General features: G+C 32.8%; 1 protein-coding gene across 1 annotated transcript; it reads right to left on the bottom strand.

Moving 5' to 3' along the window:
• Window positions 1–5900, bottom strand: LOC100250303 (lysine-specific demethylase JMJ26). The gene is made up of 13 exons (XM_010657070.3): window positions 5799–5900; window positions 3357–3883; window positions 3156–3271; window positions 2963–3062; window positions 2754–2886; window positions 2605–2668; window positions 1829–2519; window positions 1366–1695; window positions 919–1260; window positions 762–834; window positions 590–675; window positions 386–505; window positions 1–296 (listed from the first exon to the last, which is right to left on the bottom strand). The coding sequence occupies exons 2-13, from the start codon at window positions 3876–3878 to the stop codon at window positions 228–230; spliced, it is 2646 nt and encodes an 881-aa protein (XP_010655372.1). The 5' UTR covers window positions 3879–3883; window positions 5799–5900; the 3' UTR covers window positions 1–227.
• Between the last annotated feature and the right edge of the window lie 10069 nt (window positions 5901–15969).

Below are 15969 nucleotides of genomic sequence, written 5' to 3'. Positions count from 1 at the left end.
GGGGGAGAGGGGCAAAATGCCAAGTGGCTTTATTAGGAAGGTTAGCTATAGACAACTCAGTTAATCTGCATTGCCTGCTCTGCCCAGAAACTGCACTACCATCTTGGGCTTCTATATACAGTTATGAGAAAAGGACACAAGGATAAACAGCCGATGAGCTTTTCAAAAAAATATAAGCTAAATCTGCTCTCTCTTAATCTCTCTTTTCAAGAGGTGATGTTCAATCTTCAGCCTGATGCCAGCAAGTAGAAATCTTTAAGAGATTGAGCCACTGCATATACAATCATTTTCTTTATCTGTTTGGCACCAAAGAAAAAAAGGCATGTTAAATTTGTTGAAATGCTGCAGCTATTATACATATACTGGAAAAGAGGCGAGGCATTACCTCGAGCTTGTCTTCTCTGACCCTGTGGTTCTTAGGAAGTTGGCGGAACTCCTCTGTCAGCCTGATGCATTCATGGATATTTTCTGGAGAGACGAAGTCCACAGCAACTTTTGTGCATGACTGCAAATGAGGGAATCGGTAAATCACAAAGATGACAAATTGATGAAACAGTTCTATTAGGAAAAATTAAAATGATTTTGTTACCTTGAGATTTCTGACTTGATGTGGGCATCCTGCAGGAATGAATACTGCCTCACCAATTCTTTGTTCAAATGTCCAAGGTTCAATTCCTGAAGAAATGGTGAACATGGTCCTATGAGTTTTATGGAATATAAAATTTTAATTTAAGATCAAGATTGCATGTTTACAGACTCACCATATTCCTCCTTGAGTTTCTTCTTGTGCTCCAAAGTCAAATAGAATGATTGATCGTGAATCGGATGAACAACCTAATGACAAAACAAGGAGTAAAAAACCAGACCTTGGAGAATACTTGACAAAGCTAAAACTGAAAAATCTACTTAGAGGTTTACCCTGTTTACAGGAGAACAAAACACATGCCTAAATTCTTTGGAGTGCTTTCTAAGGTAGTCCTGTAGTTTGGGCACATCTTCCCTCCTGAAAATATCCCACAGAGCACTGCCGGTTTTCTGTGTCTTCCCTGGTGGAAGGAAACCAGGAAAGTAGGGCCCTTCTTCCTCATCCTCATTTTCTGTTACTGTAATCCTAGAGATAGGCAAATCTTCCTCTTGCTGACATGGTGGAACAAGATTTTCCCTCTTATCTTGGGCTTGGTGTTTCTTCTTCAACCTTTTGACTGCCAGGCGTTGATTGTCATCTAGAACTACCTCTGCAGTGTGTGTCAAAATATTCACCTGAAAGCATAGAAGATTCATCAAATGCTTTGGTTTTCGTAGGCAAGAGAATGAATAGAAACAATAGGTGTTTAAAATTTAAGCAGTTATGTTTAGAGACCATACTGCATCTGACATATCACAGTGAAGCTTAGTTACTGAATCCCCCCTGCCAAGCTCCTCAGCAATCCCATAAGCAATGTACGTTTTTGGACCCAAGTCTGGTTTGAGAATGGTATTTGGCAACTTTACAGCAAGGTTAAGGAAGCCAGCCCTAGGGTCTGTATATTCCTGAAATGGCAATGCGCTGATGAACTCATCACAGTGGCGAGGCAAAAGATTCTCAAATTTATCAGATGGGGGCCAGTCCTTTAGCTTCAGCATTTCAGGCCATAAATTATCATATGATCTTCCTTCTGTGTAGCCTTTGAAAAATTGGCGTGTACTGATATCTACCTGCATATTATCAATGATATCAGAATAAATAGAACAAAAATTGAGAAAGCAAACACAAAGATATTGGTCACAAAGATGGCTTTTATGAAGTAATTCTTGGCTGAACAGTGTCAGGAAGGATGAAAAAACAAACCTGGCAGCTAGATAGGCATTCCTCGGCCTTCACTTCTGACATCTTCGAACTCATCTTGGAATCCATGTTTTCGCAAAGTGCCCGCCACATGACCATGGGCTCCCAGCTTAAACCAGTTGTCTGCTCTAGAACATTACAAACAATCACTGGTTCGCCTTTAGCCCAATGCCTCTGGAAGTTCAAAAATTCCTCCTCCTTTAAAATGTCATGTGAAGCTGGACAGTACAAGTAATTGTCATCAGTGCCTTCTCTAGAAGATGCTCTCTTCACCATCTCAGAGCCATTTGTCGAACAGTTCCTAGCTTGTTCAGTCCCAAATTTCATCATCACTTGTTCAGCTCTCTCTTTCAAATCTAAAATCCTGTCTTCCGGGAGGATATGCTTGAGCTGCAATAAACTACCACCACATCCACCCATTTCTTTTGGGGCACAGATAATGCTTCCATCCTTATTGGCATTCCATTCAGTCAATGGCTCAACATCATTCCCAACCGTTCCCATATAATAGGATTCTGGTAAAGGATCTTCGCCATGCATATAATCAAATCCTCTCTCCACATACTGGAAATCCACTGCAGTGCACCTTAAAAGGTTTCCCTTCCGAATCTCCTTGCAACAGCTGAGGCAGAGCTCATAACAACATTTTGGGCAGCTTCGGTGGAGATCAACAATTGAAGTTGCACAATGGTTGCTAATCGAGGGGAAAAACAAGAGAATTAGATCTCACAGAACATAGTTACAATTACAAAATTAGTAATGTGGAGAAGAGTAATTACCAATAGACACGCTCATCACTGGGGCATGAAGACACTGGTATTGTAATTCCAGAAGATGGTATCCCTAGAAATAAGAATTCATTATTATCAATATAATGTAACAACGACAAAGGCAAAAACAAATTGCCCTAATAGAAAAATATATGTACCTTGAATATTAGCCTCAACCTCTATCTCCTCTGTTTGCTCTTCATAAATTTGTTTAAGATAAGGAAAAAGTGTCTTGATCAAATACAGAAGATGCTGAACCTTTTCACCATCACTGATATCAGTCTTCACCGTCTGCAGTTGAAGAATATCAAACACTCTTTACATGGAATTTGAAAGGATGATCTCAATGTGATGAGAGAAAGCATACCTTAACGATCCCACTGGAATGCAGGCACAGGTTACAGTTGCAATTTCTACGGCAAAACGGGCAAAGCTCTGCAATTTCTACTTCTGACATGTTGGGATACCTAATTCCACAAGCAAAACAGATTGTTATATTAGGCTACATTAGGGAAAATACCGACGAGAACAATTTGGGATACCAGCAGAAAGGTTGTTACCATTGCTTGATGCACTGTATGCAATATAATTTTGATTTACATTTGGTGCAGGGAACAACAATTCTTCTATCGCTTCTCATACACTGATGGCACTTCAAACGATCTCCTCCATTGCCCTGATGAAAGAAAGAATTTCAGTTTCACATGAAAAAAAAAAAACTAAATTTTGAGAAAATAGGTAATGTGGATGTCCTTTATTACTTTCTTAGTCATTGCTGCACGTCTCCTGGAGCTACAACTGCTATTTCCATCACTACCCAAGACAGAATCTGATGAGGTTGAAGTCAATGAAGGAGATGAAGGATTCATAGAGTTCACAGACTTAAATATTTTCTCTTCTCTGTCACTTGAGCCTGTCTTTTTCATCGTAACAGCATCAAGATTTTCGGTTTTACGCTTCCTTGATTTGATCTTCATCAGAACCATTGCCTCGCTTTCGTCCCATTCAGTCATTACTAACTCATCTTCAGTGTCTCTTTCCTTATTTGGGGGGTTCCACCGCAAGGTTGAAGGTCTTCCAGCTTGGGAGCTCTTTACTTCTTGAGTTACCTTTGTTTTCTTAACTGAAGATTTGCCTCTCCTTGAAGGGGAATCCACATAATCTGGATCATCATCACCACCATTTTCCTCCTTCACCCGTTGCTGAATTTTTCTCTTTGAGTTTCTTGGAGCCCTTTGCGGTTCACGGATGGGTAGTTCTTGCTTCACAAACATTACAGCCATTCTCACTGTAGAATGAGAAGAAGAAATCACAAACTAAATACCAGTATCACAACCCAGTTACGCTCAAGTGTAAACAGCATTATCACTATACAGCATTGCTCAAAAAAATTTCTCAGCAACCAAACAACATTCAAAAATCATAATTCAACGAATTTTAAACGCATTTAATATGCGTACATTTACCTCGAAGTACTTCTACATCAGATACACGCAAACTAGATCCAACAAGACCGACTCTTACAAAACAGAGAGACGGGTTGACTTGGAGTCGACCCAAGTTGACCAAAACGCCACAACCACCCAGAACCGTAAACCAAATTAGGGTTTTCAGAATCCAAGACCCAAAACGCAAACCAATCCATCCGAACTCAATGCAGTCCGATCAACAAAACCCCACCTCCGATTCAAGATTACAGTTTCAAAATCTTTGCATGCAAAAACCAAATTCAAACAATGACAATTCCTTCCGGAAAAACGAAAACAAATACATCATGGGTTGATTCGCACTCACCAGATTACTGATAACAGAATCTTGGAATCAGAGTTTTCAGAGGCCGAACTGCAATTTTGGAATTGGAAAAGGACAACCCAAGAAGCCAATCCAATTATAGAAAAAGCCCAATTACGAGAGTCCTAGACGGGGAAGAAAAGCTTTATACAATTCCATAAGATTTGAGAGAGAGAGAATCTTAACAAAAATTGGAAAAACCCATCAGCATTTTAAGGAAACATTGCAGAAAACGGCAAGGTTTCGGGCTCTCTAAGATTCGGGGGAAGCCCGAGGAAAATCGTCTCGGATCATCAATATGCCCCGCTCCCCCACGTGCAAGCAAAGGCGCGTTTCGTCCACTCTCCCAACCACTATGGAATTCTATACCTAGCTAACTCTCCACCCAATGGAAGCCTGACCAGTGTGTGGGTTGACTCAAGACTCCAGGTAAACGCCTTTCGTGGGCCCCATTAAGCCCATTAAGGTACAAGACTGAAAAGAGACAACCCAAGTCATCGTCATCCCCAGAAACATAAGGGGATTTTTCTGGTCAAGAGCCAAAAATTCCATCTTTGGGCCCACCATAAATGTGAATTATTTAAAGCTATTCTTATTGCTGTTTAAAGAAAAGGGCTATAAAATTAGTACAAAACCCTAGAAATTGCTCATTCATTCTATTTTTTGAAATTAAATATGTTGATTTCAAGTTGGCCACTTTCCATAACTCGGTGAAAGAACAGATTTTTTTTTAAAAAAAAGTTTGGATTCAGCTTTTTCAGAATTTTGGAAAAGGTACTTCTTAAGAAGAAATCTAGAAGAATGGTTTATTTGGTGGGGGAAAAAAAAAAAGAGTTCAAAAGTGTATTTTTCATGTGTCTAATTCTTTAATAAAAAGATGAAAAAGCATCTTTGTTCTAGAAAAATACTTTTTTCTTCCAATTATTTTCAATCAAAAATTTATTAAATATATTTTTGAAGTTGATTTTAAAAATAAATAAATAAATAAATCACAAACAAGCTGAAAATCTGACATATGGGTGAAGCTTGAATTATTTTCTACTGCTTGGAAAAAGGCTTAAAAAAAAAAAAACCTAGTTTTCACTGTTGTGGCAAAAGAACCCTAGAAAAGAAGTCCAAATTCTGAAATTTTCTGGAAAATCAATTCATGGTTTTTTTTATGAACAAAAAAAAAAAAAAAAAAAAATCACTCGGACCCACAAACAGTAAGGGAAAAAAAAACCAACAAACAAAAACCCTTTTTGTTTTTCCAGAAAATAAGGAAAACCCATCAGCAGAAACCCACATTCATAAACAGAAAAATAGAAAAGAAAAAAAAATTTTAAAAAATCACACAAGGCCATAAGAGAAAAACCCAGAAACAATTATCATAAACCCATTGAGAAAAATAAAAATTTGGAACATAAAATTACCTTCATGCTTTGCTCTCTCACAACTGAGAATATTGCAGACAACAGAGAGTAATCCCTTTTCCCTTTTCTTTTTTTTTTTTTCTCTCTTGTATTCATACAGTTTGCATTTTAGAGTTCTTATATAAATAGAAGTCTTGTAAAACCCTGGTTGCTTGCGCCCCAGGTTTAGCAAATCAACTAATAGACCCTCAGTCCAATTTCTGCGTTTGGGTGTTTCCTAAATTGTGCTTTATAAAGGTTCTGTTTTTCTATTTTCTCCAAACAGTCCCTTTCAACCAATATTCATTACATATTAATTTCTCATATTTGTCTAATATTAAAATATTATTTAATATTTACCATTATTACTACATCTTTTGTTGCTTTTATGGTGATCTCAGTGGATTTTTTAATTAATTTTTTGTCTCATATAAACTAAAAATAAACATCCCTTAATTTTGATTCACTTAATATTGCCATAAAATTTTGGTTTTGATTTATTGCCAAAAATAAATAATATTTTATTTTCTATCGGATAAAATTAGAATAAGAGAGTGGATTTACAAAGGTGCAATATTTGTGTTCATTTTTTTATATGGAAAATAAGTAATTATTTGAGTTTATTATCTAATAATAATAATGGATAATATTTGATAATTTTAAAAAATTGAATATCACTCCTTGAACCATTTTTAGGTATTTTTAATTTAATAATTATTTTCATTGGCTTATATTAACACATATCAAGAGGCAAGAGAGGATAAGATTATAGAGTTCTTGTAAATATTGGAATTTGACAATTAATTTTGTAAAAAATAAAAATTTAAATACAAATTGTGGTTGAGCATGTACAAGATAACTTCAAAAACAGATTTTTGTTTGACTGAATCTTTATAAATATTAAAACTATTTTTAATGAAAATAATTTTCAAATAAAAAGATAGTAATAATTCTTAATATGGGATCTTAGTGGAGGTCACTTCACAAAATCTTCCCTTTTAAATTTCAAAAAATAAAAATCAATAAAAGAAGCAAGAGATTGAGGCAACACATTGAAAGATATAATCTAATATATTTTTCATAATTTGAGTTGAATATAATTGAATTTAACTCAAATTTTACTTAATTTATTTAATAAAAAAATAATTTAAGGGTAAACCCCACATTATATAAATTTGACTTAAATTTAATAATTTTATTGATTAAATTAATTATAATTTTAAGGTTAAGGAAATGATTATCTATTTAGAACTAAAAAGGTTACCTCAAGAAAAATATGGTTTTTGGAACTTTTCTTTTTATTTTTTCATTTTAAATGTAAAGTGGAAAAAAAATGGAAAAAGAAAAAAAAATTACCCAAACACTCCAACAGTACTTTTGAATTTCATTCAAAATTACCCTAAAAAATTTGCCGTGAGGGATGAGGGATGGTGGTGATGATGGGCAGATGGCGACTGGAGGGGATGATGCCGACCCAGAGAGGTGTTTGACCCGTAAATGGGTAGGGTGTGAGAGTCCTTTTCCCTTTTCTTTCTTTGCCTTCTTAGGGTCTTCTTCCCTAGTCGAAATGGGTAGGCGCCGATATCTACCGCCACCACTGTCGGCACCATCCACCGGAGTCATGACTGGCCGCCGCTAAAAACTCCCTCCGACCGACAGCCTCCCTCTCTCCTTCGCCTTTTCCTCTCCCTCTTTCTCTATGTTTCCTTACCTTTCTCCACATCACCGTCACCTACCCAGGACCCATTGCCAACAGTGCCTCTCTCCCACGGCAGGCAGTGTTGATTGCATAATTCCCCCCAACCTTATATTTTTTCTACTCGTACATATACAAATTCTTAGATAAAGCTTTGACCATCTTATCTAAAAAGTACGTCAAAACTTTTATATATCTGACATCACTATTAGTTAAGTGACCCCATTCTTGAATTATTGGTGCATCTAAACATTTTTCAATTAAAAAATTATTTTTTATTCTAAAGAATAAAAAACTATATTCAAAAAGAAATTTGGAATGAGCTATCAATTTGAAATTTTATGTGTGAAAATACGCATTTTCTAGAAAGTTTTCAAATAGAAGATTATAATATTTTCATTATTTGATGAGAAACAAATGCAATATACTATCAAAATTCACTTACCATGTGACCTTTAATGAAATGGTAAAGTGATAGCTCCTATGGGCCATATGCTCCTTGTTCATCACTTTATCTTCACCTATAATAGATTTGGCTTTCAACTTCTAGTCATGTTCCACTAAAATAATAGATTTTAAAAAGAAAAAATCTTGCAAAAAAATAATTATAAATAGATGAAATAAAATGGAATGGATAGTAGAAGAGAACGGAAAAGTGAAGATGACATTTTAATAAGTTATAAAGAAGAAAATAGAGAGATAAAAAATATGTTGTAAAAGAGAAATTTGTGATTAGGGTTGTAACATGGACATGTTGATTAGATTGATGATTAACTCAAGTCTAACTGAATTAAGAAATATTCAATTCAAACTAAAGTAAATCTTACATCTAACCCAAAATATTCAATCCCAAGTCAAACCCAACATCATTTTTTTAAACGCATGTTGAATTCAAGTTGGTCGAGTTAAATTCAAATTAATCGGGTTAGACTTAAGTTGATTGAGTTGTATGATTCAAAATTCATACATAATAGTTTTTAAAAAACTTTATTTTTATATATTTATACCAAAATTTAAATAATAAATAAGATAAAATTTCAAGATAACAATAAAAAATAAAGATAAACTTATATAGTTCTTAAAAAAAATGAAAAGGTATATGATATAATTATAATTTGATATATTTTTCTTTAAAATCTAAAAAAATGAATGTTATTATACATAATAAATATTATAAAAACATTAAATCGAGTTCGAATTAAACTCGACTATTCAGAATTTTGGCCCAAGTCTATCCCAAATTGAGTTCAGATCGTGAAAACTTAATCTCAACCCAAGCATTGAAAATATTTACCCAAGCATGCCCAAATTTCACGTTGGGTTCGTGTTGGGTTGAGTTAACCTACCCTAATTGCATCCCTACTTGTTACCAAGTATTTGTTTGAATGAAATTCAAATTTGATAAAATTCCACACCTTTTAAAAGGAAATTGAAAATTTTAAAATTTTTACATCAAACTCTTTGAAATGTTTTCTCCCCATGAAAAAGACTATTTTAAATATTGAATTTAAGGATTTCAAATCAATTCTTTTTTCTTTTTTTTATTTATCTAAATCCTTCATTCTAAACACAAGGTGAATTTTAATAAAAGCAAAACATAAATCTTAATAAGGTTTTGTACTCTTCGAGGTATTTACAATTTTGCGAATCATTCATCTTTATGCTTTTTAATCTAAACTTATTAATATAATATATAAAAAGAGAAAAAAAAAAAGGATGAAATAATACATGAAAGACTTACCTTTGAATTTCTAAAAGGAGTGAAACAAATGACAAGATCCTTTTTCTTTCATCGACAAGCTCTAAACAACTCTTGTTTCTTTTTCTCTATGATTTTGCAAATTAGCTCCACCTTATGTAAAAGAAAATGAAATATTTAGGGTTTAATTTTTGGTTGAAAAGACAATTCTAGCCTTAAATCATATATTTCATTTGAGTCCTATATCAGCTTAAGAATCAAAAGATTTCAAATTCAATGGCCTGAGAAAAATCATGCTATGAAAACACCTAAAGGGAAATTTAGTACATTTGAGAATAGAAAATACCTTTACTTTTCCATTAAGGATTGCAACTTCTCAAGGTGGATGTGAAGTGCTTTGCCTACCTCAAGATGATAGCATCCATTCAAGATTATTGATGGAAAGAAGGATCATCCCCAAATAGATGATAAGAGATCACTTCTTCACTTTCATATGTTGGTAGCGGTTCTCTCTTATCGCTTATCACTAGGATTTCTTCAACTAGTTAAATCTACCTCATTGATTTTGTTGATGTGTTTTGACTTCTCATGGATGCTAGAGGACCAATGCTAGAGGACCCATCTCAAAATGGAAACATTCACTCAATATTGTCGATGAATTCTTAATGAATATGCGTCAAATTGATGTTTATTCCAACAATTCTTTATGAATATGGATCAAGGGCTACCATTTGAAATGGTGGAAAATTTTACTTGGATACGTTTGTAAGTTCATTGCCTTCATCCACTCTTTTTTTTTTTTTTTCCAATTTGCAGCACTCTTTCCTTGAATCAAGCACCTTATCATCAATATGGTTGATCTTCTCTCAAGACGATCCATAATAAACTTATAGATTCCAAACATAAAATTATTTACACCGCAAAAGTAATTACTCTTCATAATAAGGTGAAGGCTTTACTCTATTCTTTCCTAACGTTAGGAATAGCGGACTTGTCTAGGATAGAAGCTCTCCACCGTTAAAAAGAGTACAAACAAATAAAACTTGAAAATATAATCAGATTTAAACCATGGCAAATGTAAATAAAATTAATCATATAAATGAACACATGATATAACGTAAAAAAACCATCTAACAACATACTAGGTGTAAAAAACTACAGGTGGTCTCTCGACTGCTAAATAATCCACTAAATATGATAAAAGGATACACAATTTTATCTAATAGGATGTACTTACTCCTTAGGGTCTTATATTGTCAACACAATTACTTCTTTTCCATGTCCACAACGCATCATTCCTCTATGCTCCTTAATGGATTCCTTAGAGTAGGGGAGTTCCTTAATGGATTCCTCAAAGTAAGGGAGTTCCTTAATGGATTCCTTAAAGTCTTTGTCGAAGTTTTACGATGAGACTTGAAAGTTACTTTTAAGAAAGATCTTGAAAGTTTGAAAGTTGAAGGAACAAGTTTTTTTATGAATGGTTAAGCTCTCTTAAATCAAGTTGAAGGATCATAAAAGTCCATGCTCCTCTTAAATAAAATATCTCTATTTATATTTATAAAACCATTTTTTAGAATTATGCAGAGTTTTCTAATTTTAAAATACTTCAAAGATTTTTTTTAGAATCAAATATCAATTTAGAGAAACACAATTTTAAAACTTATTAAAATATATTCTAAAAATTCTTTTTAGAATCAAACAGAAATTTAGATATAAATATAATTTTAAAACTTGTAAAAAATAATTTTTGAAATTAAAAATATAACAGAAATCAAATTAGGAAATAAAAAGCATTCTCTTCCTAATTTATTATATTAGTCATTCCAAAAGCTTTACCAACATAAATATATACTTACCACAAATTTTGCAATTCCACAAAACATGAATAATGAAGTCCAAAGTTGTCTTAAAATGAATAAGATCATAAGAAAGTAAATTACATCTAATTAATAAAATAAATAAATAAAAAAAATAACCAACTGAATAAAATACCCAAACGAAATTTTGTTATAAGTTAAAAGATATTTCAATATCCCATGATCTATTTGGATAGTGTTTAAATTAAGTCTCATTTGGAAAAGCTTCTTAAATGTTTTGAAGGTATAACACAACCCTTAAGAATTGCATGGATGCAACTCTAAAATTGAGGACTCGTATTTGTTCATATAAATTATATACATTTTGAAAAAAAAGAAAACCTTATACAAATTTTTAGTCATTATATTTTAAAACATTAAAAATTATTCTCACTTTTAGCAAAATCGATTTTAAAACCACAAAATCAAACTTACAATTCCACAACCAAAGTATTTATTTCACTTGTACAAATTACTAGGAAAAATAAAAATTAATGCTATCCCAAACAAGCTCCAACTTTTGCTTTTAAAATTATGTTTGGAGGAAGTAGTTTAAAAATGTTTCCATTAAATACAAAAATAATCCTGACATGTTTACAAAATTTAATCAAGTAGAATCTATTTCTCATAGATGATTAAGATATGGTAGATAGAAAGTTTAGTCCAATAATGAAAATATCAATATCAATAGTTCAACTTTATAGAAATTTGAAGAAAAAAATATAGATATCAGTGGAAATTTTCATAAAAATATAAAAATCACAAAAAAAAATATGAAAATTTTGGATGAAACTTTGACTAATGATGAAATAATTAATAATAAATATATTAAATTAGCTTTTTTAAGAAAATAATATGAGGATGACTATATATATAAAAGAAATTTGATCCTCATGAAGCTTACAATGAATAGGAAATTGTTTGGCTTTGTCTTTGTATTATATTCAAAATTTTATATGGCATCTTAATGTTAAATCTCGGGTTAATATTGCTCGTTCTAAATCCATGGGCCATCATGGCTCTAAAAGAAATTTATTAAAATAAGTTCACTACATACAATAATATCAAATACTTACTATTCTAACTAACGTAAGACCTAATATAACTTGGATAAACAAACACCTCTTACAGTGTAGAAGATACAAAGTTTCACATTAGAGTTGGGTATCAACTATTCTATCATCTCACTCCCTCTCATGTAGATATTATTGCCCACTCTAGACTTAATAGACTTTCATGGCTTTAGAATGTGTCAACCAAGTTAGAAGAAGCTCACTACATATATAGTTTCAAAAATTGTATCCTGAGAAAACAAAGGTTATGCTTAGTTAAGAAAAACACCCAAAAGGAGGGGTGAATTGAGTTTTTAAAATCTTTTCAATCACAATAAATTTAAACAAAATATAAGCAAAGTAAAGAGATAGAGTTTAGAGAATTCAAACTCGGGTTTATAGTGGTTCGGCACTTCCTTGCCTATCTCCACTCTCCTCAACCTCCTAACTGAGTGAGGGTTCCACTAACTCGAAGCTTCAACCAAGCTTCCAATCTTCTTACACTTGGATTCCGGCTCCAATGGACTCTTACACAACCTCTTCAAGATTCAACCCTCTTGAAAGCTTTAACACTCGGATTGTTACAAGATATAATCACTCAACCTAGCTTAAAGATAGCTCAAATATAAGACAAAGCTAGGATGACAAACAAGAGTGCACTAAAGGATATGCAAGTTGTAATTTAATGCACTATAAAAGAAATGAGAGCTTTTTGATTAAGAACAGGTAGGTGGGCTTTGAATGCAAGTGTTCTCTTGTCAATAAATGAAGTGGAGCTCTCAATTTATAGGTTTCTAAGCTCGCAAGTCAAAAACAGCAAAAGACAACCTCGTCCGGTCGAGTTGGGGATCGACCAGTTCACTAGCCGTTAGAACATTTAATGCATGACAGGTTACCGTTGCCTCAACCGGACCTCGACCGGTAAATGAATCACCTCTACCGGGAAGAGAGGCTACTAGGAGAGAGAGAAAGTTTTTGACCTTCCTCGACCGGTCCTCGACCTGATGACCTCAACCGGTCGACCGGTTCCTCAACCGGTTGAGCCTTTTTGGCTCCGAAAAACCTATTTTTTGATTCCTTTCTTTTCTAACACTTAGACAAGGTCTTTAGGTAAATTATTAAGCCAATTTTGAAACATGTTGCCTAAGGTAAATTAGTTAAAAACTCGGGTTTTAATGAAATCGACGTTTTAAAGAATAAACTGAGTTTTCTAAGATGCATGAAACGTATGAAAATCTTAAGTGCACTCATGCATTCATCTTACATTAGTTTCCTATGATTACAAGTCTTCCAAGTGACTCGATCTTTTATCCATTTGGTTCTTTGATGAATGTTCGAGTTTATACCTGGGATTCTTAAACATTTAAACCAATTAGTCACTTAACCATGGTTTGTTATTATCAAAACCCGATTAGGAGAACCCTTGGGCTAACATTTCCCTTATTAAATTTGAGGTATCATAATTGGTCCATTAAACTTAGAGCAAATAATATATACATAAGAGATGGTGGCTCATCACAAATGGTATTAGAGTCAGATCCTCGATTCTAGTGTGAGACTCTATTTGTTCGATCTCATAAGGGATGTCTGTCTATTTGGTTTTACAATTCCATGGGATACAACGAGAACATTATGTCTACATAGGAAAGGGTAAGAGGAAGGAGGGATTGTGATATCCTATATATATGCAATAAGCTTTTTGAAAGTTTAAAGTCTTAAAACTCAAAGGTTCAAAATTTTTAATTTTGAAGAATCTTTAATTAATTAGACAATCAATCATTAAATCAAAATTTTCAATTATAGAAATCACAAGCAATTTACCTAAAAAAAACCACCCACAAAACCTCCTAGAGGCTCATGGATGTAAAAATCATGAGGTCAAGGATTGTAAAGCTATAATATGTTAACTATGAAGAATTAAGTATACAAATTTACCTAACAATTACTACTTTTTGAAACTTACACCTTAGTATAATGTGCATCATCATACTTCTCAATAGACTCCTCAACACCTTGAGGGATGCAATTATTTGCCACGAACTCAACAAATAAACTTGAAATGCTTTATAGTTTCTATTTAAGGGCAAAAAAATAATGATTCAAAGCTTAGGCATGTGAATTCTTTATAACAACTCTCTCAGGAGACATTTATAGTACCTACCTTAATGGACTTAAACTCAATTGAAAACTCATATCTTACCAAAAAAATTAGGAATCTTAAAGAATTTTGAAAAGATTTAGAAAGATTTTCATTTTTTAAATTAAAAAAGATTTGAAAAGATTTTCCTTTTTAAATTCAAAAAGATTTGGAAAGATTTTTTTTTTTAATTCTCAATTTAACTTTTTTTTTTCAAATTAATTTTATTCTCAAATTTTATATAAGTCCACTTTATACTTTGTATATCATTATTCTCAATTGACTCAATCATACTTGTATAATTTCAAATTAGTTTTGCAGCAACCTTCAATCTTTATGTTACGTAGAGTTCTAAATCAAGATAAATGGAACAAAATTGTCAATTTAAACTAACGAACCTAAAGTACTAACACTTCTCTTAACCATGTAGACACCCTAATTACCACTCAAAAAGAGCATATTTTATATAATAATTCTCATGAGTTTCACATTTTTCAATAGTAACTATACCTAAAATGCTTAATTGAGCAATAACTATACATAAAATACTTAATTAACATGGTAGACATAAAAATTTTAGTGGATTAAATTACCACTAATGGATAATAATAATAAGAAGAAAATTATTATTATTATCTTGTTCATAAAACGTCCGGGAGAAGAAGAGTTGCTAAAATCTCTTGAATTAAGCAACTAAAACCCGGAAATTCGAAATTCATATTCTCTGCTTAAAGGCATTATGCTTGCATAAGAGGTAATTAATGTATTATAATCAGTGTTCGAAATATTGGATTTTTCGTCGAAATATCGAATATCAATGGTGGTCGAAATGATATTAGCCACCAATTATTGGTCGGGAGGAAAATCGGGAAAATCGTCGAAATATCGACGGTAGGGAAATATATCAGCGAAAAAATCGGGCCTAAAGTGATGTGTGCGTCGGGCGAGGGTAGTGTCAAAAAATCATTGATTCTTCGGCAATGTATTAGAGTTTTTTTCCATTTAAAAAAAATCTCCGATTTTTTGGCATCATCTTCCTGTACATCCAACGGCCGTAAAGACATTAATATCATTTATATGATAATTAAATATAAAAATATAAATATTAAAAATTCATATATGCATCATAATTTATTTTACATTATTACATTATTGAATGCATTTGAATTAAATAAATTATGATTTTAATATTAAATGTATCATCATTATGTTAGATTTCTATATTCTCCATTAACACCAAACACACCGATACAGAGATACAAGATATATATGTATATATATCAAGTATTCAACAACATGCCTTAATCACCAGATAGGAACCAACCTGAATCCATTATGCGCTTGATGAAGATGTATGAATTTTCTTAGGCTGTAGAGGGGGGCGCTTGATGAAGATGTATGAATCTTCTTAGGCTGTAGAGGGGTATCCACCTTTCTCAGTCTCTCTGACGATAGGAGCAGGAGAGAGTGGGTTCTGTTCTTATTCAAAAGATGTGATCCAGAGAACAGACACTTAGTCTTATATTTATACCCTCTATGCCTTAGGGTTTGACCATACCCTTTGGACTATTGGGCCTCGCGAGTCTTAGACCCATCATATAAGACCCGTTATGGCTCTGAGCTCTACACATGAGGTGACCCATACTCTAGATCAAATAGAAATTACTATCAGAGTTCACATTTATTCTAACACATTATCTCATTAATCCTATTTTAAAAAATTACTATCACTTCACTTTTAAATTTTTTATA

Source organism: Vitis vinifera, chromosome 10 (genome assembly GCF_030704535.1).
Source record: "Vitis vinifera cultivar Pinot Noir 40024 chromosome 10, ASM3070453v1".
Classification (NCBI taxonomy): Eukaryota; Viridiplantae; Streptophyta; class Magnoliopsida; order Vitales; family Vitaceae; genus Vitis; species Vitis vinifera.
This window is presented reverse-complemented; position numbering and strand designations above follow the sequence as displayed.

What these genes read in the sequence shown, in the direction of transcription:
- LOC100250303 (XM_010657070.3), bottom strand. Translation starts at nt 3,878, where the DNA reads ATGGCTGTAATGTTTGTGAAGCAAGAACTACCCATCCGTGAACCGCAA. An exon ending in AGTGATGAGCGTGTCTATTG is followed by an intron (nt 2,520 to 2,604) that starts GTAATTACTCTT and finishes CCCCTCGATTAG; the next exon opens with CAACCATTGTGCAACTTCAA. An exon ending in ACTGTGATATGTCAGATGCA is followed by an intron (nt 1,261 to 1,365) that starts GTATGGTCTCTA and finishes CTATGCTTTCAG; the next exon opens with GTGAATATTTTGACACACAC.